Raw genomic sequence first — 24,563 nt, 5'->3', positions numbered from 1 at the left:
ATAAAATGAAAATGCATCTTGCATTACGATTCACTTCACAATGAATAAGGGCTCGATCGAGCGCATTTGCGCCCTCGGTACGGAGCGCAAGGGTAAAAGGATCCATTCCTTACCTTTATGGATCAAGGTTTATGGAAACCTTGATCCATAATGAATTGATGCAATCAAAAAATATATGAAAATGAAAAGAATACTGCGCTTGCAATTTCACTTCATACAAATAAAAAGGGGAAGGATCAATTCCCGGGAAATAGCGGAAACATTGATCCCAGTAAACATGCAATCTAAACAATAAAAAATGAAATGAAAAAGAACTGCACTTGCGATTTCACTTCATTCAAATAAAAAGGGGAAAGGATCAATTTCCGGGTAGCTCGGAAACTGATCCAAAATGAGTATGCTACAATCAAAATAAATATATAAAATGAAAAAGAATACTGTACTTGCGATTCCACTTCCATACAGAATAAGTTTCCGTGCCGAGCGCATTCGCTCGCAAACGGGCATACAGGTCAAAAAAATATAAATGAAAAGAGCACTTACTTACGATTTTCATCTACACATTTCCAAACCCAATATACGCTCGGAGCGAGCGCTCCCGCCCTCGGCAACCGAGCATACACAATACGAGGATCATTTCTGGGAAAATGAATTCCCGCACTTACGCCCTTCAGTCCCGGCACTCGGGTAATCGGAGGGTGTGAAACCAAGATCCTTTAATTCACACTTGAATTCAATGGAAATAAATATGAAATGATTGTACTTACAATTCAGTTTTCAACTAGATAAATAGAAAAAGAAAAACACACCTGCGAAAGCAACGACGATGAAGCGGCAGAGAGCGATGATACACGTCCACACAGCCAGCAGCCGACAAAGCAAAAGTGATTTGTTTACCTACCAGTCGCGCGCGGCGCGCGCCTGTCGGACAAGCAGTTAACTACCGAACCCCTTGTTCGAAAGCTTACGACCTATCCAGCTGCCGCTAGTACCTTCCTATTGTAAAAGGACCGAAGGTTTGTATGCCGTGTCGGAACAAACTAGCTTTATGTGAGAGTTCTTTGGCGGACGTAACCTTTTTAGTCAAGAACATGCCATTGCTTGCCAGTACATTTATGTGAAGCTGACGGAACTGGGGGTGACCAGGTTCCTTGAAACCTTCTTGAACTGAGAATATCCTCCCCAGCCGCTTAATGAGCGTCCGTGTGGATGGTAATCCCCGGAGGAAGGAAACTGAAGGGGTACTGATATTGACAGGTTCTTGACTTTTGCCCAAGGGCGTAGACGATTCCGCAGAATCTGTGGGACTGATGATAATTTGTCCCTGGACCTGACGTTTGCTCGTGAGCGCCAGATTCTGGTTAGGTCTTTCAGTTTGGCTTTCATCAAGATGTTTGTCACTGATGCAAATTGGAGTGAACCCAGAATCCTTTCCTGGGTGCTCCTTGAAGCAAGTTTGTGTCCTAGAAATTGCTTTACTGACTTCGCTATTTCTTTTTCTCTTGGCTGATGGAATCGACAGAGTATGGGAGGATAGATTCCATTGAATGCCCAGCCACTGAAAGTTTGACTCCGGATGGAGTCTTGATTTTGTCCTGTTTATCTTGAACCCTAGATATTCCAGGAACTGGATTACTTTCATGTTGCTTTGCGACATTCCTCGACTGTTGGAGCCCAAATTAACCAATCGTCGAGATACGCTACTACCATGATCCCTTGCGACCTTAGTTGTTGGACGACCACTTCCGCCAACTTCGTGAACACCCTGGGTGCCACGTTCAGACCGAAGGGAACTACCTTGAAGGAGAATGCTTGATCTCCTATCTTGAAGCCCAGATAAGGGCGAAAGTGTCTTGCAATAGGGATATGATAGTATGCGTCTGTAAGATCGATAGAGGTGGTGACGGCCCCACGGGGAAGTAAGGTCCGCACCTGCGAGATGGTGAGCATCTTGAACTTGTCGCAGCGAATGGCCCAAGTTTAAACGGGACAAGTCTAAGATTACCCTTCTTTTTTGTGAGCCTTTCTTTGGAACGCTGAACAAGCGCCCTTGAAACTTAATCTGTTGACTCTCGCTATTGCTCCTTTCTGAAGGAGGTCCTCCGCATACTCCGTCAATTCTTTGGATGGAAGTTGAAGGAAAGGTCTGGTGGGGCGGATTCGCAACCCAACTCCAACCCAGGCCTTTCGACACAATACTTTGTGCCCATTTGCTGAATCCCACCGTGGCAGAAGAGAAACACCGGCCTCCCTCCTACCCGGAAGTTCTCATTGTTGCGGTAACCTCCGCGGCCTCCCCGGAAGTGTTTTTTTCCTCTATTAAGGGACCTTCCTGATCCTCTCTGACGAAAGGATCGCTTACCTCTGCCTCCCTACCCGAGCGGTCATACTGCTGAAAGGCCTGGCCTTCGAACACTTGGTTGAGGCTGGGGAGACAGCGTAAGAGGTGGAAGGTTGAGGCTGGGGGGAAATCACTAGATAGGCTGTGATTGGGCCTTGGAGGTACGTAGAGGGTTGGGCCGCCTGCACCAACGGAACAGCCGAAAACAGGCTGGGGCGAAGCGTTGTTGTTTCTTTTGGTAAGGCTGGAAACGTCTGGGTTTCCTCTGAGCCTTACCCCTCACTGCTTGGTCTTGGCGTCTCTTTGCAGTGAGACCCCAACGATCCTTAAGGCTTTGGTTAAGCCTTGTAGCTTCCGCCTGGACCTCCTTTACCATTGCATCGGGGAAGAGGTCTGCTCCCCAGATGTTTGATGAAAGCAACTTATTCGGTTTCATGCCGAATAGTTGCTTCTTGGAGGACATGCTTCCGACAATTCGTTCTGTCTGTGGCGAACTCAAACATGTCAGACTGAACCGTTTGAGTCAGTGACTTGGTGATAAGCTTAAAGAGTGGCTCGGAACCGTAAGCAATGGTAGCCACTTCCGTCATGGCCATGGTGTTAATAGACCTGGCTAGCCTAGACTTGGCCTCAACTCCGCCTGAATGAGGCTGTCCGGAAGTCTAGGCAGCTTCTCACCAAACTGATCCATAGCACAGTCTGGTTTGAGTTTGCCCGCCGAAAAAGTGTTGGGCAGGTCTTCCCCACAATTCTCCGGTTGAGGGAAGCAAAGGAGATGTGGGGTCCGCTTCCTTTAGCTGTGGTAACGACTCCCCCTTTTGGGCCGCTGGGATAGTGACCGTAGCGATTTTGGTAAGAAGGGAAGCGGAGTTCCCTCTTCCATTGTGAAAATGGTGAAGGGACTCTTAAAAGGTTGAATCTTCGTGTTTGAACAATCCATGTCCTCTAAGCACCTGAGCCATTCTCTTTGAGCCTGGTCACGTGAATAGAGGACTGTCTCTTTAGGGACTTGTCATCTCGCGTCATGGCTGCGTCAGTGAGTCTGGCGTAGCCAATGAACGGTGGCTGTAGACCCTCCGGGTAGAACTCGAAGTCCTCAATCCTTTGAGTACCACACTCCGAATTGAAATAAGCCCGTCCTGGAAGGGGGCGTATGACGCCACCCTCCAGGGGTTATTCATAGAGAATGGAGGCAGAGAGTCATTAGGTGGAAGCTGAGCCATACCTGTGCCGAAAGGTGGGGGAGTAGCTAGAAGGAGCCTGGCTAAGTTCGGGCGATGATGTTATCCTGGGAGGTGATCCTGTCGGACAACCGGGAGAACATCTGCTCCATACTGTTTTTGAGAGAAGCCGACCAAATCCCCCATGTGTTGTAACAGACCAGCATTGGGATCCAAAGCCGGAGCTGCTGCGGAGGGTGGTTGGGTAACTCTGAACAGGTAACCAAGGGGAGAGGAGAAACGGCTGACTCCGCCGGAGTATGTGATCTCTCCTTGAAGACGACCTACTCCTTGAGGATTTGGAGCCGGACCAGAAGCTCTAGACCTCTCTGCTCCGGGGTTCGTAGCCGGAGGACTTGCGAGATGTTGACGCCGACGAAGTCTTTTTGGACGACGACGACGTCTTGCTTAGGGTTTTCACAACAGTCTGTCCTTTGACCTTAGGTCTTACGGAAGCATCAGGAGAAGTATAAAGGAGCTCAGCTCCTGTAAAGCCTTGGAAGGAAGCTGGAGAGTTAGCAGGAGTAGAAGACCCAGTGGCGCCCAGGGAAGCCCTTGGGCGTCCAACGTACCTACCTCGACCAACAGGTCGTCAACACCTACCATTGGTTTCAATATTCAGATCCAGTGTCGCGACTTCCGACGAGATGTCTTGGCCTGGTTCACTCAACGAAGCGGCGAGCTGTTGCTGAATCGCCGCCATAGTCGGGGCTGCCTCTGCCGGGTCGACGTAACCCGTTGACTTGCCGCCGGGGAAGATTAGGACAGCCAACCATCTTCTCAGAATGTAGGGCTGTCCCTTGGCGGCGTTCTTGCCAAAACCGCCGACCCAAGCCCTCAGGGTTGCCAGGGCGGTGTCTCTAACAGCGGGAGCCTGGAAGAGAGGGTATTTGTTAGTTTTACGTTTAAACTTAAGATTAAAACTTAGTAATAGGCTTAGACTAAAAACATAGGGGATGCGAGATCCCGTATAAAACAAGCTTAAGTTAAAATAAGAGATTAAAATTAAACTTAAGAACTATAACCTTGTAGGGATTAGCGAACGGAGTTGGGAATACTTACCCCGTCTAAGAGCTGGCTCACCAGATCGTAGCAAATAGTGCAGGTCTCGTGGAACCAGACTTGAAGATTCCCGTGCGGAGTCGCGCATGGAGCATGGGATCTGCAGACTTCATGCCCACAGGGGTCCTGGAGCATGGCATTGCATCCTGGATGCTCACAGTTGGTGGTCTGTAAGTGAAAAGATACATGAGCATCGTAAAAGATATCACTTACAGGCTAGAGGCTAAAAGAACTCCGCTGCATGCCGGAGCGCGCGAAAAAATTTTGGGCATAACCCCTCCCTTACCGCCTGAATAGGCTAGACCCCGGAGAGATCCGGTGTGAGTAGGTAACGGAGGGATTTGGCTTAAGGGTAGCTTAAATTAAACTTACTATAGTTTAAATACTAAATACTTAAACCTAAAGCCATAGAACGTACCGGAATAAATCCGGTGCGCGGCGGTGTTCATGTCGCGATATCAGCGCGACGGGGTGGTTAGGAAAGACCAACTGTACGCCTGTAGTCCGCCCGCCAGGGTGAACTAGCCTCTTTCCACGTGGATGCCGGGGCTCCGGTAAATTAAAGAGCACCAGTAAGCTGGGAAAGGGCGAGAGGGCGAAACAGACTCGAGCTAGCAACGGAGCGACGGAGTAACGACGGAGGGGGGAAGGCCAGTCCCCCCCCTTAGTCATCCGAGCGCGCCGTGAAGCCAGAAAAGCGGTCGGGTCCAGTCTGGGTCTGTCCAGCCCCCCCTACTCCCTCCGCCTAGGGAGAGAGGGAGGCAGGCACGGGTATGTGGAGCGAGCAAGGACAGACCAACCCTCCCCCCCGGCCCTATGGCGTCCACTAAGCGCGCTTGACTTTCACAGAAGCGTGCTCGGCATCTAAAGAAACGCGCTTCTTATCAACAAGTTTCGTAGCAGCGGAAACAACCGCTTCACGAGAGCGAGAAACGAATTTCTCGCCTCCTCTAGAAAGTTGCTGGGGAGCAGAACGAACTCTAGAGGGACTCAAACGGAGAGAGAGACGAGCGAGGAGGAGGGAGAGGGAGAACGCTCGACCTCTTCACAGGAAGATTGTCATCCTTCTTACGGCGACGTGGAACAGTCTCTCTTGAAGAAAAAACATCTCGAAGTTGCTGCTGGAAGAGACTGGAGAATCTTGCTTGTAGGTGAAGCCTCCTTTTTCTGGGGAGGGGCTGATCCTGTGAGCAGGCGAGTGGCGAGGGGACGCCTTCTTCCTACTCCCAGGAACCGCCACTTCACACACCTTAGAGCGACTGCGGCGCCTCGAAAGAAACATCCTAGGAAAGACTCCGCCTACCGAATAATCCTTACGCTTCTTCTGCGGAGGAAAAAGCAGCAAACGCACTATCAGGCGACGAGCAAAGTTCTGGAGAACAACTTGGACGTGAAGCGTCCCGAACGCGAGCCGTCCTTTTCAGTGGACGTGATGCGGTATGAGAGCTCCACCCCTCCGCGCGGGGAGGAAGCTTCAGAAGAAGAAAAGCACTCCTTGAGAAGACGTGCACGCGCACGCTCCTTGGCAGTCTGGGGTAGGTTCGTCAGAAGCTGGCCGAAGGCACGCCAGATCGGTGGGGGTTCCTCGTAACCCTCCTTCGACTTTCGACATGCTCTCTCCCCGTAACCTGGGAATCAAGCAGAGGTCTAGGTCTAGAGGCGGAATGAGGCCGATCTGACGCACCCTCCACTACACAAGGGCACTTTCACTGCACTTGTCCTTCACTTTTGCTCTCCAGAGCTAACACTTTTGATTCTAAGTTACGAATCGATTCAAGAATTAGCGATAAAGTATTACCTTCTACCGACACTGCTTCAGGGGCCGGAGGCAACACTAAAGGGGTAGTAGCATAATCTACAGAATGGAGGGTTAGCAGGAAGAATCATTAAATCTTGCCTACCTGAAACACTCCTGGAGGAAGACCTCCTTAACCTATCTCGCTTAAGTTTCTTAAGATAGGTTTCATCCCCCCCCGCCTTCCACTCAGACTCTGTTAATCTTTCACACTCCTTAAAACGACTTTCAAACGTACATTCATTCCCCTGCAAACCTTACAAACAGAATGTGGGTCTACTGAAGCTTTCAGTAGCCTACCTCTACATTCGGACATGAACAAAATCTAGCGCTAGCAGAACTAGACCCTGACATCTTGATCAAAGAAAAATCAATACCAAATTCAAATCAATCCAAAGTCAACGTGTGCCAAGCCACCGATCCAATTCAGATACCAAAGAAAAAACCAAAAGGGATACTCAAGTAGCTAGTAAGTTTCCAAAATCTGGACGGAGGTGCTGCAAACAGGTGTTTCCAGCACCGGCGACAGAAAAATTATGAATAGAAAATGGGAATGGTTCCTGATACCCGCCTCCCAGCGGCGGGAATGGTACTAACCACCTGACTCCCCACTGCATGTGTCGTAAGTGTTTAAACTTTTTCTGTCGGATCGGGAAAAATACAAGCTGATATATATATCTGACAGGTAAGTTTCATGAACAAAACACAATATAAACAAAGCATACGACGAATGAAGCGGGCAGAGAGCGATGACGAACACGTCCTTCACACCCGCGGCCGAACGAAAAGCAAAAGTGATTTGTTTACTTCCCAGTCGCGCGGACAAGCAGTTAACTACCGTTCTCCCCTTGTTCGAAGCTTACAACTGTTCCAGCTGCCGCTAGCTACTTCCTATTGTTAAAGGACCGATGGTTTGTATTACGTATCGGAACAAATGTTCATTCACAAAATAATTATACTAAGTACTTTTAGTTTGGTGCAGCAGCCAAATCATGAAAATAGAAAGGAATCGTTAGGTAATACTGTATACGTTTGTTTGCTGATCTGATTAAGAGGAAATTGAAGATAGGAAAGAATAACTTTGAAACTGTCTTGAATTTATTTTAAGGAGATAGTTGAAGACATATTTGGTGCTTGAACTAAAGTAGGCAGTTATAAACATTGAAATAGTAGTCTTGGTGGGTTGGGTTTAATTATTAAAGTAGGCAGTTTAAAGCAATTTTCAGGGGGGGGGGGGGTACCAGGATAACACGGGTATTTACTTATCACGAGGGATTCTGGGCCCTATCCCCTGCGATTATCGAGGCCCTACTGTATCTGTAATTTTTCGGGGTTAATTTGGTTGCAAACAAGGGATGGACATGAATTCAATAAACATTTTGAAGTAACAACGTAAAGTCAAACTAAATAATGAGTAAAGTAAACAATTAAGGGAATAAAGCTTTGCACCTCATAAAGTGTATAGTTGTGTGCTGCCCGCAACTGTGTTTGTGGAGTGAGCGCTTTGGAACCAGGAACCGCAACATAGTTCAAGTGCAATTTGGAGTAAATTAAGACCAAAACATGTATAATTACAATCAAATAAGCACTGTGGAATTTCAGTTGTGATGGCAGTAAGGAGGCAAAATGTTGTTTTATTGTGCTGATTACAACTGCAATCTGGAGTAAGATCAATAAATATTATATATATAAGCTAACATTGTTCAAATGAATGCTGGAAGGCAGGGAAAGATGTTGGATCCTTTGAGGTTACGAACGGCACCTCAGTTGGTGGATGTCATATTGAATTTAAAAACTGCCTTGAAAACATATTTTACGAAGACCTCGCATGCATATTTTAGTTCGTATGGTACTTTCATATAACACATTGTGTTGACGAAACTTCAATCTTTTGAATGGTATGCTTAAAGATGTAATTGTATTCTTGTTTCACCAATTAAATATCGAGTGAATAAGGCTCATCCACATGATGACGATGGATCCACTGCGGTGTTTCCCCCTAGTTATATTATTATCATTGTTATCAACGTGGATCAGTGGCATCCTTGGCTTCCTCATGCTTCCCTGTTGACAAGGATTCAGCCCATTTTCCAAACTATTTGTACTAGGTATTTATGGTAATTTGATAGGTAAACAGGGTTTCTTCACACTTTACCTGTAATTACCTGGGCAGTGGTTGTTCATGTGTCCTCATATCAGCATAAAAAGGCTGAAATATTCAGATTCTGTCTGTTAGTCTACTGGCTGTTAAACAAGTTACCTATGAAAATTCCAAAGCATAAGAAAGTCATGTTTGCCCTCTGCCAAGGCATCCCTATGGTGTTTGTAGTCAGGAGTGTGATACCTAGCTAGTAATGCAAACGTCACACAGTGCTTAAATGTGACTTGTGGATTCATACAGATTGTGTACCTACTAGGTAATAGATAAAAAGTCTCCTGAAGGAGAGGAGTAACAGTTCTCGTTTAAAATTTTACTGTCCATCATGTGTTAGCCTAGGTATTAGGTAGGTAGGTAAGGCTAGCTAGTACCTAAGTGGAGCTGAAGATGGTATAGGGTAAAAAACCGCATGGTACAGGGGTGGACCATGTACGATCAATGTGTACAACCCCAAGAAAAGTATATACATTACACTAATGCGTCCTGACACCGGAGTAGAGGTCTTTAGCTCTGTTTCTCACCAGCAACAAGTCGCGTCTGATGCCCATCTCGATGTCAGGACGCGTTATAATGTACTTTATTTGGGGTTTGTACACATTGATCGTACATGGTCCACCCCTGTACCATGCGGTTTTTTACCCTATAGCTAGCTAGTAGTTACAGCTTTGAGAAGTCTCTATCCAGGCATGCCTATTAGTATGTTAAATTATTATGTTAATAGTTTAAAAATATATTTATTATCTCATTACCTAGTACCTAGCTAGGTAGTTAGTGAGACCCCATTAGACTGGCCAACATAAAATTAACCTTGACCAAAGTAACCTACTACCTATATACCCCATTTGAAGAGATACTCAGAGATGAATTCATATTACCTTTACGATTGCACCGTTTCGGCCGTTGGTATACTTGCTGCTTCAGCTAAAATTATTATTTTAACTGTATCCTTTTCAATTTGGCCGGTTACCGCTCCGTCTACGAAACATTTGTTTACATTCATGTGTCAATTGCGCTTAGCTCATTTCACCTGTTCCTGTTATCTATCATGCAATTGTTAGATAAAAAGATGTTTGCAATTATAAACAAATATAACACACGAGAAACAATGAAATTATCTGATATGACATAAATGACTGTGGTAGCGTGGTATAGAAAGTAATTTATAAGAAAAACGGTATACAGTAACATTGCTTACGTAGAAATTTTGGAGATGAATATTTTGTAAGAACTTAAAATGACTGCCCATTTTCCTTAAATACAGTACTGGATTCTAGTTGATATGTAATTTAAAACAAAATGTGTCCATTGGCATATGAATATACATCGTCAGACACTGACATGCCATCAGTGACGTTTCAAATGATTAAAGGTAGTTGGTAGGCCTGGGGGAGATTAGCACCTTCACCAGTCGACTCGGCTCACCTGTTAGTCAGTCAGTCAGTGTGATGCTACGTCCCGAGTAGTAGATGAGAGATCCGCACTGGCACCTTAATTATCGTTGTTATTGTTGTTGTTATGGGGGTCAATCGACCTGGAATGGGCATCACAAGCCCTACAAAGATTATCGCTAATATATTCGTCTCCTTTATTGGTGCCGGAATGCTCGGATTGCCCTTTGCCTTCAAAGAAGTAAGTTCTTTCATGTTCAGAAAGAAATAGTATAGTAGTACCTATATATTCATTGGGAAAATGCCTTTATTATATGTATACTTAGTTATTAATTTGAAAAAAATAAAGTAGGTAGCTATGCGAAGGTTTGGCAAAAGCCATTAGATTAAGGGGAGTAAACTAGCTTACCCAGTACGTACCCTAAGCTAAAGTAACCTAACTTATAACACTGAGTACGTACATACTACTAGGTTATACTTAGCTAATACCTAGGTACCTCCCCAGGGCCTTTGCTCCTACAGCTTCTCTAATCACTGGTTAAATGTGCATCATGAAATTTAATTTTAGTATCAATAGGCTACCTAGTCAGTCAGGTAAGTAAGTTATAGCTAGGCTACCTAGGACATAGCCTAGCCTAGTAGGTATTCAGTGTTCCAATCTCTGTTAGGTAGCCTCTGAAAGTCATGTATAGCCTAGTAGTTAGTATACTAGGGTAAAATACTGAATGGCCACCCTTTATCGTAGCGGGACCACCTTCCCGAAAACGTACTTTAAAACGTCGTGTAACCCAGGATAGACATTAGCTAGTCAAGAGCCAGCATCTGTGAAAGCAACACCTCGAGACCTCTACTTTCTTCTTGAAGTAAGTTTTTTCTCCCAAGTCACAAATTAATGCCATAAATTCCTGATTTTCAGGAAGGTGGTCTTGCCATGGTAGAGGTGGCCTCCAGGTGGCCATTCGGTATTTTAGCCTATTAGATTGCTTTATATGGTAAATTTGTCTGCAGAGTGTGAGAATACTGGTAAAAACTACTAGGCTAATCACACCATAGTTTGTTCCGACACGGCATACAAAAACCTTCGGGTCCTTTTACAATAGGAAGGTACTAGCGGCAGCTGGATAGGTCGTAAGCTTTCGAACAAGGGGTTCGGTAGTAACGTGCTTGTCCGACAGGCGCGCGCGCGCGACTGGTAGGTAAACAAATCACTTTTGCTTTCGGCCTGCTGGCGTGTGGACGTGTATCATCGCTCTCTGCCCGCTTCATCGTCGTTGCTTTGCGCATGATTGTGTTTTTCTTTTCTATTTATCTAGTGAAAACTGAATTGTAAGTACAATCATTTCATTGAATTCAATTGTGAATTAAAGGATCTTGGTTTCACCACGCCCTCCGATTACCCGAGTGCCGGGACTGAAGGGCGTAATTGCGGGAATTCATTTTCCCAGAAATGATCCTCGTATTGTGTATGCTCGGTGCCGAGGGCGGGAGCGCTCGCTCCGAGCGTATATTGGGTTGGAATGTGTAGATGAAAATCGTAAGTAAGTGCTCTTTTCATTTATATTTTTTTGACCTGTATGCCCGTTGCCGAACGAATGCGCTCGAACGGAAACTTGGACTTCAGTATGGAAGTGGAATCGCAAGTACAGTATTCTTTTTCATTTTCATATATTTATTTTTGATTGTAGCAATACTCATTTTGGATCAGTTCCGAGCTTACCCGGAAATTGATCCTTCCCCCTTTTTATTTTGAATGAAGTGAAATCGCAAGTGCAGTTCTTTTTCATTTTCATTTTTATTGAGATTGCATTGTTGACTGGGATCAAGGTTTCCGCTATTCCCGGGAATTGATCCTTCCCCTTTTTATTTGTATGAAGTGAAATCGCAAGCGCAGTAGTCTTTTCATTTTCATATATTTGTTGATTGCATCAATAAGGTAAGGAATGAATCCTTTCACCCTTGCGCTCGGTACCGAGGGCGCAAATGCGCTCGATCCGAGCCCTTATTCATTGTGAAGTGAATCGTTTTGCAAGATGCATTTTCATTTTATTCCTTATTATTGATTGCATCAATATTTATTGGTTCAAGTTCCGCTCAGTCAGGGAATTGATCTTATGCCCTTGCATTCGGGCCGATGGCACGATTGCTCTCGGGCTCTTATATTGTTGTTGGGTACATGGGTACTGTGCGGGGGTGGGGAACGAGAACCCCCCCCCGCTCAGTTCCCACAGATGGCTCTTCCCCTTGGGGGGGGGGAGGTTATCGGCGTTCTTCTCCTCGCCCGATCCGTTCGAGCGCGGGGAGGGCGCTCGGTGCCCGATGTACAATTGTATTAGGGGTCTTCCACTCGTTCGGAGAGGGCTCACCCCCCCGCGCGAGGGACTTCCCCCCCACACTAATCGCTACTACTGTTATTTCCGCACAGGTGCTACTGCCACGAGGGTGGACCTTGGTGAGGTATGGGCGTCCTTCCATTTGCAGGGCGTGCTAGTGTCCAGGGGCTGCGGTTCTTGTCTGGGCTACTGCGGTCACCCATGGAGTGGTGACCACGCAACCAGGTGACGACGTCCCTCCTCACCTGGTGTACTCGCCTCACGTGGTAACAGTCTTGCCTACAGCCGCTGTGAAGTGCCGTTCGCCGTACCGAGAGGGGGGCGTTTTGCCGCCGCCGTCGTGGTTGCCGCGCTGCAGCGACCACACTTCCGCTGCCCTAGAGCGCGCCCTGGACCTGCCGCCGGTACCAGGATGTTGCTGGCTGCTGCTCCCAATTCCTGTGTTTCCGGTGCTGCCTGCCGTACTGCCGATTTGGGGCTGACTGTCCATGCAGTTGCTGCGCTGGCTGTCCCTGCCGTTGCTGCGCTGGCTGTCCCTACCGATGCTGTGCTGGCTGTGCCTGCTGTTCCTGAGATGCCCATACCTGCTGATGTCGTCCCTGTTCGTGGTGGTACTACCCCAGACTTTGGTCTGTCTGTACAGGTGCGTCCGGGCCCTGTGGCTTCGCTACAGCAGCCCCGGCTCCGCCCTGGATAGCAGATCTTACGTCTGTCCTGAGGAAGCTGACGAAGAGGAAGGTGTCGTCGTCGTCGTCTTCATCTTCTTCATCGTCGTCGGCTGCCGCCTCTTCCCCTTCGACTTCTAAGGCTTCACAGCCGAGGAAGAAGAAGGTTGCCTCCTCCCTCCTAAGAAGTCTCCCTCGGGAGCTTCTCGGGACCCGTCTCACCTCGGTGGGACGGGAGGGTTCCTTCCGCTGGTCCTCCTGCTCCTTCGGGAGCGGGGCCCTTGTCTCTTCTTCTCCGCAAGGAAGAAGACTACGGGGACCAGAGGGGTACCGGCTAACACCGGTACTTCCTCGCCTGGTGTCAGTGGTTCTGCCACTGCATCAGGGTCCGTCTCGGCCTCTCGTTCGCGGGAGGTACCGAGTGTACGGTCGCCTACCAGCGACCGTGCAGCCAGGAACCAGACCTCTGAGTCCGCTCAGCGTCAGGTTCACGGCACGGGGCGGAAGACTGGTGACAGCCGCTCATGCGACTCTCACCAGACCAGCTCTCACTCTCGCGGCGAACAGCTGGCTACCCTTGGGGACGTGACGGTCCACGACCGGCCACGGGCTGAGGCTGGGAAGAGGTCCTCCCGTTCGCCGGTGCCAGCCACGGCTGGAACCAGCGACGACGTGCCGTGAGGACAAGCACCGGTCTCACTGTGACAGTGGAGCCTGCAGGTCGCCTGACCGTCGCTCTTTCACAGAAAGCGACCGGGTACGGCAACCAGCACCAGCTCTTCTGACACTTGAGACGGGGCCGCTGTGCTCAGTCCAGCCGTTCTCCACAGCGAGACGGTTCGACCAGGCCTGCAGCTCGATCGCCACCGCGGGTTGACGATCGCCTGCAGCCCTCAAAGCCTGCTGGTTCTGCCAGCGAGCAAAGAGGGAGCGTCCAGGTCTGCCTCTCCCATACCTTCAACCTCCTCGGGTTACACCGGGAGGAGCGAGGTATTGAGGAGTGATCGTGAGGGGTGCGCCCCTCATGATCCCACCACAGCGCCCTACGTGCCAGGCACGGTTCTTGGACCGGCCAGGACGTATGCGCAAGTGGATGGGGAAGACCGGAGGGCTGTCGCTGTTCCCCCTTCTTAGGAGGAAGGTTCTCGGAATATGCTCTTGTTCGAAGGGCTAACGGTCCCACTCTGCCAGGTTCTGTGACTTCCGAGATCCAGAGGAACTTTGCCGAGGTTACGGCGCTGATTCGTCAGCACAATGACCTCGGGGAAGGATCGCCGCTCCCACCAGCAGAGCCACGTCTCGGCTCGAAGTCGTTTTGGGGCCCGAGAGGGAACCCAAATCGACGGTGGGTCTGCCGCGATCGGAGCTTGCCGACTGGTGTGAACCAGGTAGTCTCTCGTCTCCGGACAAGAAGGCTCTCTCAGTTCTGGACGGTCGAACAAGCTACTTCACCTCCTCTACTGCGACAGAGGCGTTTATACGTGTCTTCAGGACACCGTATTTAAATACCCCTTCGGTCCTCCTGAGGTTTTCGACCTCGACGAGGACTGGAATGAGTCGGAGCGGTATCGGTCTCTCCTGTCAGGTGTCGATCAGCCCACCCAGACGACGTTCACAGTGGCGGCAGACACGTACCTACAGTATGAGTTCGTAACCCTCCTCGGGAAAACGTTTTCTCCTGACGATACGTTTTCCCAGGCTCTGAGAGGCCATCGCCGTAAGGCGATGGCTGCTCCTTTTCTTCTCCAACTGCTAGATCCGCTGGGAAGGCGAGCCAGTATCCAATTCCTCCCCCATTCCCTCTCTCCTTACGGCTACGAGGGAAAGGGGAGGGATCCTACAGAGATTTCTCTGTAAGATCCCACGTTAGGGGCTGCGCTACCCGGGGGGACCTTCGGGTCCTACCTGACGTAAGCCCCCGGTCATTGAGGAGGGATCCTGCCCCCCCCTTTCTCGATTTCTACGGGAATCGAGAGGACCACCAGCCGATATCGTCTGACGAATTCGGTGGGGGGTTTCGCAGAGTGCTTAGAATTCCTACGGAATTTCTAGCGCACTCAGAGTGTTCGAGTTTTTTATGATCTCCAAACACTTAGGCGAGACCACGGTCCAAAGTGAGCGAGAATCCCCGATAATTGTTACACGATAATCGGGGAACCTCGCTTATGCTCGAATTCCTGTAAATTTCTAGCATTTGGAAGAAGGACCGCTGCTGAAAGAAGAGTATCTCACAGTAGGCGCTTAACCTGGAATAGAGAAGAACGGACGGGAACTTCCAGTTTGGCTTGAACTATCGTCTTCGGTATTCTGTTCACCATTGAAGCTTTCCTTTGGGAAAGACTTCTCCTTCACTCTCTTGACTAGAGAACGAAGGCGGTCGATCTCCAATCCTTATTCTCTTTCCTCGAGGGGGGAAAAGATTTAGGATGGAGGTCGTGGTACAGAACCTACAAATATACTACGTTATATTACCTCGCTACGATGATTCTTTAACAGTTGAATTGTCCGTGGGGTAGGCGCATACCGTAGTTAACTCTACGGTTTTGTGACCGAGACGAATTGTATCTTAATTGAACTGCAACTCGGGGTTGCCTGCAACCTCCCAGCAGTTATCAGTTTCGATTTTAGATACTTGGTATTGTCATGACAACACCAAATCAGCTTTGTATTTACCGAAATCCGTTTCGGTTAAATATAATTGCTCGAGCGTATTCTTTATGCTCGATGGTTCTAGCCGAACGCATTCCTTCGTGGAATAATGGATTACCTGGCAACTCAGGATGACGAGTCACCGAGAGCTACTGCGTATTGAACTGCCTGATAGCGGCTCAGTATCAGCTAGGTCTCGGAGATGCACGGTGGGTTACGTCTCTCTCTCTGGTTGGATTGACTACCGAACCGTATCTCTGCCCAAACAATCATGGACTTAGGTCTCTGATTAACGGGGATTCTCGCAATAATGAAGGGACCATCTACTGCTGTGACGCTCGATTTCATCGCCTTCGACATTGCGAGAATTTTCAACAGAGATATCTCTTGGACTCTTTCATCTTTCTGTTTACCGCACGGTAACAGAAGTCTGTACTAGTCAACCGCTGCATCGCACTGCGATAATGCGAATGATTTTTGCAGACATCTGAGTTTGTCTTCAAAATATCTCGTATTCGTAGGTGTGCAATTTCATTGCTCGCCCCGAATTAACAGATATGTCAGAAGACATCGCCTACTCTCCGACCTGACAGCTCTACTTCCAAATGTTCAGCCCATGAGAAGCAGTTCTTCAGGCAGTAGTTCCCTGTCTTCATTACTGGAAGCGCTCGCTTTTATTGCAACTACGATCCTCACCGGACAGCAATCAATAGCGGTTAGCGTTCTCAGTCTTTGTAGCACAGGTTCAGAATCTTGAGAATCCTTCTCTCGGTTCAGCTGTGAAGACGTAGGTTGCATTTTCTGTACACCTTCGTCTTCAAACGTCACATAGTGTTGTTTCTCCTTACCCGAGAATCAACTATACTATGAGATGTCTTGCCATCAAGGACCTCGGTCTCTAGAAGGCAATTGACTTTCGCCTGTTGGGCACATGCCTTAAGAGTCATCACCTTGCCTTCTGGCATCGGTGACGAACAAATTATTTGTTTAGTCTCTTGGCATAACCCTGTTAAGGCGAAGGTCACCGTGACTTGCTCGGGTGCTTGGACAACTGCCTCTACCGAACGCAGTCAGTAGGCAGCTGTCAGAGCGCCCAAGTCTGTTACGAACTTCGCTGTGGACTTAGTTCGGTTGTTCCATAACAATCTTTTCTTCGTCCTAACGGCTTGTCACAGTACCCATACCATCGACACCCACCATTGAGTGTCGGTTGTCCTATCCACTACGAGAACAACAACTTCGCTGCAGACGGATAGACCAGTATGGGTACAGGACATCACCGAAGTCGAGAAGAGGGATAGGTCATACGACAATTCCCTTCTTTTTTCCTCTGAGGTAATTGCATGACTTTGCCTGCGAAGTCAAGCATCCAGGGGATGGGGATTCGTGACGCTCGATTTCGTACGAATTCGTAGCGAAGACTCTGAACCCTTCGGTTCCTGACGATCGGTTAGAGTCCTTCACAGTCCCCCTCCCTAATGGACTTCACCGCCTTCGATGCGAAGGAGATGCTGCTTTGTCCTGTGAAAGCGCGACCGCGCTTTCTGAAGAAACTCGACATCCCAGGCGGAGTGTTGAAGACTCTTCGTCAGCACCAAGATGACTTAGAAGTACACTCCCTCGAGTTACACAAGAACTTCTCCGTGGCGCAGGTACTGAAGGCAGGGGTCTGGTACAACCAGACCACTGGCACCTCCTTCTACCTTTTGGATATTGCCCACAGGTCCTTGGATCGTTTTCCTTAGGGACCCGTGGTGGCTGCTCAACACGTTGTCTAGCTAACCCAGAACCCTAGCAGGCTGAACAGCATCGAGTCCTGGTGTGACTGTAAGAATAGATAATGAATGAGAGAGTGACTGGCTTCTCTTCCTATCTTTTTCTCCCCCTCTACCTGTGGGTAGAGGGATACGGTCATCACCTTGCTGGATAAGGACGAGATGCCGGTAAAAAAAGAGCTACTCGACAGAGCCCCATCCTATCCCTTTCACTAGGGATGGGGAGCGAATATCCACCACTTCCTCCTACAAGGGGGGGGAAGTGGATGCCAACAAGAGACAAACCATAACGTTGTTGCCTCTTGCAAATAGGAACTTGTTCTTGTTTGCTGGTACGAAGAGATACGCTTTGCCTCTCTCTTAGTACTTGGTCCAGAGGTCTGACCATTGATCCTGCGGTGCACACCCCGATCATCGGACAGAGGCTTGGATCCCTCCCTCGCTCTTACGACCAGGGAGGCTTCCAAGGTTGGGCGAACACCAGTCTGTTCACAAAAGACTCAGATTCCACCCACCAAGAAGTGAGTCTTCCTATTGTAAAAGGACCGAAGGTTTGTATGCCGTGTCGGAACAAATGACAATTTGTCCAAAATTGCATTTTTCCTAACTATACAAACCTGAGGTCCTTTTACACATAGCCCCACCTCATGCCACCCCTCACTCTGCAGTTTTGCTTGGGCCAAAAGCAAAAGTGATTTGTTTGTTTACCTACCAGTCGCGCGCGGCGCGCCTGTCGGACAAGCAGTTAACTACCGAACCCCTTGTTCGAAAGCTTACGACCTATCCAGCTGCCGCTAGTACCTTCCTATTGTAAAAGGACCTCAGGTTTGTATAGTTAGGAAAAATGCAATTTGGACAAAATTGTCATATTAGGCAGCATACCAACATTGTTTGCTTTCTTTCTCCTCCACTGTAAATTTCGTCTCTTAAAAATCAGTGAGATAAAGAATACCTTTTCAGTAGAATCTGCATTATTTATTTATTATTATAGGCTTTACATTGCAGCAATAAATTAAATATGGATTTGTAAACATGTTTTTAAAGAATAGATTTATTGCTTGTGATGGTATGATTCATGTCTGTACAAGAAAATTTGGTGAATGTGAGCAACAGTTCTGCACTCGTTTCATTGAAAAATGGACACCTATGCTAATTGTAAATATACAATCATTCACTTCTTATTTCAGGCTGGAGCGACAATTCTAAGTAATAAAATAAGCTAGTACTCCAATTTAAAATGCTACAGTCAAAAACCAAGTCGAAAAATGACGTGATCAGTGTACTGCTGTTTGTAAACTGAATGCATAACATGCAAAAATTCTCATAAGAATGTAGTTCTGAAAGACTTTGACTACCAATCACCTGTCTTTTTTGGAAAAGTAAATTACGTGAGTCATTACGTCACTATAGCCAATGAGAGGGTCTGTGCCAAACGCTTTTGATTTTCTTTTGTTTCTCGTTGCGGAAGAATATCATTTTTAAGTAAGGTTAGCCATCTCTGTTTTCCGGTGGTCAATCTGCATTGCGAAGTCTATTAGATAGCATAGAGGAAGCTGGTCCTTCTCACATAACTCCTTCAGGTTCATTGTCAGAAGTGTTAATGTGTGTTGAGTGTTTTGTGAGTTACGGACAGTTTTTCTATATTTATACTGCAAAAAATATAGTAAAGCTTGTGGTATGTTCAGCTTACTGACCACATACGTGCTGTTTAAGTTCCTTTGGCGACTGGAAATACAATGAAGGGGGATGTGGGGGCGGAGCCACAACTACCTATTTGTTCCGATACGTAATACAAACCATCGGTCCTTTAACAATAGGAAGTAGCTAGCGGCAGCTGGAACGGTCGTAAGCTTCGAACAAGGGGAGAACGGTAGTTAACTGCTTGTCCGACAGTCGCGCGGCAGGTAAACAAATCACTTTTGCTTTCGGCCGCGGGTGTGAAGGACGTGTGTCGCATCGCCTCTCTGCCCGCTTCATCGTCGTATGCTTTGTTTATATTGTGTTTCTACTAATGGTTTGTTGACTTGAAAATGAAACTGTATGTACACTGTTTTCATTTTCATTACTTAATTATGAACCAACATGGAGTTATCGCCGTAGATGCGGCGATTTCCTCTCTTTTCATGAATTGAAACCTTGAATTATGTCTCGGTGCCGAGGGCGGGCGCGCTCGCGCCGAGTCATGTATTTTGGGCGAAAGTGTGTAATTGAAAAATGTAAGTACTCTTTTCATTATATTTTTGCCCTGTGCGTTCGTTACCGAGAGTGTGATTGCGCTCGGCACGAGCCTTTTAATTTTGTATAATAGAATGCAATGAAAGTGGATTCGCAATTGCAATATTTTTTCTTTTTCTTTTCATTTTCATTTATTTATTTGCATGAAATTTAATTTGGATCAATTTTTCTTCTTACCCGGGAATTGATCCTTACGATTTTTTTTATGTGAAAAATGAAAATCGCCAAGTGCAGTATTCTGTTCATTTCATATATATTTTTATGATAGCATCATATTATTGGATCAAGTTTCCGTTCTTACCCGGGAATTGATCTTTTCCCCTTTAAGTTCTATGAAGTGAATCGCAAGGGCAGTATTCTGTTTCATTTTCATATTACTTTTCACTGCTGTGCGGGGGTGGGGGAAGCGAAGATCTGCCAGGAAGTCGTCGGGAAGCTCTCCCGCGACTCCCTTGGTATCCGATTCTTCGTCTTCCTTCCTGCCCCCCGCTCAGCTTCTTCGTTGTATTTTGTATTTGGGGTCTTCCTTGCGTTCGGGGTGGGGCATGTCTTCCCCCCGTGCGTGAGGGAACCCCTCTTACTAATCTATCTATGTTACCGCAGGTGCTACATCCGTGGGAGACGACCTTGGACAGGTATGGACCACCGCGGAGGCAGGGCGTGCCTAGCATCCACGGGCTGCTGCAGCGTCTAGCGAGGTCTGGGGCGGTCTCCACTACTACCACGGCCGCTTATGCTGCTCCCCCCCTCCTGGTCTACACTCCCCATGCTGTGTCGATGACGCCGTCTGCCGCTACTAGGGCCGCAGCCGTACCGAGGTGGGGTTGCCGCCGCCGCCTGTTTTTTTTTTCTCGTGTTGCCTGCCCCAGACTTCCGCTTTTCCAGCAGCTCGCCCCTGGACCGGCCGCCAGGGACCCACGGTTCCGCTGCTGCCGATGATTCTACGAGGCGATCGCTGGGCCTGCCGTACCTGCCGCTGATGTGATTCCCGCTGTTGGCTTGGCTGTCCCTTCTGGGTCTACCGCTGCCGCTGTTCCTGCCGCTCCTAAGCTGGTTGCTGTTCCTGTCGCTCCTGGTTCCTGTGGCCTGTCCATGCTGGTCCTGCCACGGTGTGTCTTCCCCAGTCCCAGGTCCTTCCAGGACAGGTGCAGTCGGGCCGTGTTGCTTCGGCAATAGCCCCGGCTCCGGCCTGGATGGAGGACCTGACGACTGTCCTGCGTGAGCTGACGAGGAAGAGGAGAAGAGGAAGCTGTCATCTTCGTCTTCATCGTCTGCTGCTGCCTCTTCCCCTTCGACTTCTAAGGCCCATAAGCCGAAGAAGAAGAAGGCTGCCTTCCCCCCTAAAAGAAGTCCCTTCGGGAACTTCTAAGGGCCGTCCCACCCCACCCCGGTGGGACGGGGGGGTCCTTCTGCTGGTCCTCCTGCTCCTCGGGAGCGGGGCCCGTCTCCCCTTCCGTAAGGAAGAGATAGACGGGACCAGAGGAGTATCGGTTAGCTCTGGTACTTTCCTCGCCTGGTGCTAGCGGCGATGCCGCTACGCCAGGTTCCGGCTCGGTCTCTCGTTCGCAGAGATCCCGAGTGTACGTTCTCCGGGGTCGGAGACCGTGCAGCCAAGTTTCGGCGCCAGAGTTCGCTCGGTGCGCCAAGACGCGGCAACGGAGCAGAAGGCTGTGAGAGACGCTCAGGTGACTCTTGCCAGGCCAGCGGCCCGCTCTTGCAGCGACCAGTGGTAACCCGGGTTTTCCCCCCTAAGAAGGCTCCTTCGGGACCTTCTAAGGGCCCGTCTCGCTCCGGCGATCGGGGAGCTCTTCTGCTGGTCCTCCTGCTCCCTCTCGGGAACAGGGCCCGTCTTTTCTTCTACCAAGGAGAAGAAGACGGGGACCAGAGGAGTACCAGCTTCGGCTGGCACTTCCTCGCCTGGTTCTAGCGGTTTCTGCCGCTAAACCAGGATCCGCCCTCGGCTCTCGTTAGCGAGAAGTACCGAGTGGGGACGGTCTCCCGCGGGAGACCGTCCAGCCAAAGTCTTGACACCCGAGCTCGCTCGCCGCCAAGACCGAAGCGCGGAGCAGAAGACTGGCGAGTGTCGTGCAGACAACTCTCGCCAGGCCAGTGGACGCTCTCGCAGCGACCAGCTGGCTGCTCGGGTTGTTGACGTGACGGTCGCTGACCAGCCACGGGTTGTTGAGGCGAGGAAGGGGTCCCCGCTGGCCGTCGGTACCAGCCACGGCTGGTACCAGCGGCTCGACGCGCCGAGAGGAGGACGCTCGCCGGTCTCACCGCGACAGCGAGCCTAGCAGGTCACCTGACGCCGCTCCCATCGGGATCCGGGCGGGAGACGGTAACCAGCAACAGCTCGCCTGACGCTAGAGATCAGCGTCGATGTTCTCAGCCAAGCCTCTCGCCCCAGGCGAGCGGCAAGGCTAGGCCTGCTGCTCGATCGCCACCGCGGGTTGTTTACGATCAGCAGCAGCCCTCCAAGCACGCTGGTCCTGCCAGCGAGCTAGGGGGGAGCGTCAGGTCTGCCTCTCCTGTACCTTCAAACCTCCTCGGGCTACACCGGGAGGAGCGATTGGTACCTATGAGTGATCGCGAGAGGTGCGCCGCTCGCGGATCCCGCTATGACGCCGTATGGACCAGGCACGGTTCTAGGACCGACCAGGACATGCGCGCAATTAGCTGGAGGCAACCGTCAGGGGTCTGCCGCTGTTCCTCCTTCTGAAGGAGGAGTATCTCGGGATCTGTTCTTGTTGGAGGGACTGGACGGTCCTACTCCGCAAGACGCGGTTACTCCCGAGATACAGAGGAATTGCAGAAGTCATTAAGCTGATTCGTCAGCATAATGACCCTGCGGAAGGATTGCCGCTCCCACCAGCAGAGCCCACGTCTCTGCTCGAGTCGTTTTGGGGCCCGAGAGGGAACCCAAATCGACGGTGGGTCTGCCGCGATCGGAGCTTGCCGATTCTGTCTCGAACCAGTGTCTCTCGTCTCCGGGACAAGAAGGCTCTCTCAGTTCTGGCCGGTCGATCAAGCTACTTCCACCTCCTCTACTGCGACAGCGGCGTTTCTACGTGTCTTCGGACACCGTATTTAAATACTCCTTCGGTCCTCCTGAGAGGTTTCGACCTCGACGAGGACTGGAATGAGTCGGAGGACGGTATCGGCTCTCTCTGTCAAGTGTCGATCAGCCCCACCCAGACGACGTTCACAGTGGCGGCAGACCCTTACCTACAGTGAGAGTTCGTAACCCTCCTTGGGAAAACGTTTTCTCCTGACGATACGTTTTCCCCAGACTCTGAGAGGCCATCGCCGCAAGGCGATGGCTGCTCCTACTCTTCTCCAACTGCTAGTTCCACTGGGAAGGCGAGCGAGTATCCAATTCCTCCCCCATTCCCTCTCTCCTTACGGCTACGAGGGAAAGGGGAAGGATCCTACAGAGATTTCTTTGTAGGATCCCACGTTCGGGACTGCGCTACCGGGGGGACCTTCGGGTCCTACCTGACGTAAGCCCCGGTCGTTGAGGAGGAATCCTGCCCCATTCTCGATTTCTACGGGAATCGAGAGGACCACCAGCCGATATCGTTTGACGAATTCGGTGGGGGTTTGTTTCGCAGACTGCTTAGAATTGCTACGGAATTTCTAGCGCATTCAGAGTGTTCGAGTTTTTTACGATATTCAAACACTTACGCGAGACCACGGTCCAAAGTGAGCGAGACGAGAATCCCCGATATGTTACACGATAATCGGGAACCTCGCCTATGCTCGAATTCCTGGAATTTCTAGCATTGGGAAGAAGACTGCTGCTGAAAGAAACTATCTCACAGTAGGCGACCCAACCTGGAATAGAGGAGATCGGACGGGAATATCCAGTTTGGCTTGAACTATCGTCTTAGTATTCTGTTCACCATTGAAGCTTTCCTTCGAGGAAGACTTCTCCTTCACTCTCTTTGATAGAGAACGAAGGTGGTCGATCTCCAATCCTTATTTTGTTTTCTTGAAGGAAAGAATTTAGGATGGAGATCGTTGTTCAGAATCCTACAAATATACTACGTATATTAACCTCGCGACATGATTCTACTAAGCAGTGAATTGTCCGAGGGGTAGGCGCATATCCTAGTTAATCTACGGATTGCGACTTATAAGAGAAGTATTTCTAATTGAACTGCAACTCGGGGTTGCCTGCACCTCCCAGGAGTTTTTCAGTTTCAATTTTATATACTTATGGTTTTGTCACGACAACACCATTTCAACTTTTATATTTACCGGAATTCGTTTCGCCTAAATATAATTGCCCGAGCATATCTTTTATGCTCGGTAGTTCTAGCCGAACGCATTCCTTCGTGGAATAATGGATTACCTGGCAACTCAGGATGACGAGTCAGCGAGAGCTCAGGCTCAACTACTGCGTATTGAACTGCCTGATAGCAGCTCAGTATCAGCTGGGCCTCCGATATGCACGGTCATGTATGTGCTCTCTCTGCCCTGCTTTGATTGACTACCGAACCGTATCACTCTGCCAACAATCATGACTTAGGTCTCGGATAAACGGGATTCTCGCAATAATGAAGGGACCAATCTACTGCTGTGACGCTAGATTCCACGCCTTCGACATGCTGAGAATTTTCAAACAGAGATATCTCTTGGACTCTTTCACTTTCTGTTTACCGCACGGTAAACAGAAGTCTGTACAAGTCTCCCGCTGCATCGCACTCGATAATGCGAATGATTTTGCAGACATCTGAGTTTGTCTTCAAAATATCTCGTATCGAGGTGTACAATTGTTCATTGTTCACCACCCGAATTACAAGATGTGTCAGGAAGACATCGGCCTACTCTCCGACCTGACAGCTCTACTTCCCAAATGTTCAGCCCTGAGAAGCAGTTCTTCAGATGATTTCCCCTGTGTTTTCATTACCGGAAGAACGCCAGCTTTCATTGCAACTACGAC

General features: G+C 49.1%; 1 protein-coding gene across 1 annotated transcript in view; it reads left to right on the top strand.

Annotated features, from left to right (window-relative positions):
* The first annotated feature begins 9,968 nt into the window (after nucleotides 1-9,968).
* LOC135207393 (uncharacterized) overlaps nucleotides 9,969-24,563 on the top strand; it is a 170,362-nt gene continuing 155,767 nt past the window's right edge. Inside the window, exon 1 of the mRNA XM_064239123.1 lies at nucleotides 9,969-10,205. Coding sequence (XP_064095193.1) covers nucleotides 10,092-10,205 — 114 coding nt within the window. The 5' untranslated portion in view covers nucleotides 9,969-10,091. The remainder of the gene's footprint in view (nucleotides 10,206-24,563) is intronic.

This window comes from Macrobrachium nipponense, chromosome 32 (genome assembly GCF_015104395.2).
Source record: "Macrobrachium nipponense isolate FS-2020 chromosome 32, ASM1510439v2, whole genome shotgun sequence".
Classification (NCBI taxonomy): domain Eukaryota; kingdom Metazoa; phylum Arthropoda; class Malacostraca; order Decapoda; family Palaemonidae; genus Macrobrachium; species Macrobrachium nipponense.
Note: the sequence above shows the minus strand (reverse complement) of the source record. Positions and strands in the feature narration are given on the sequence as shown.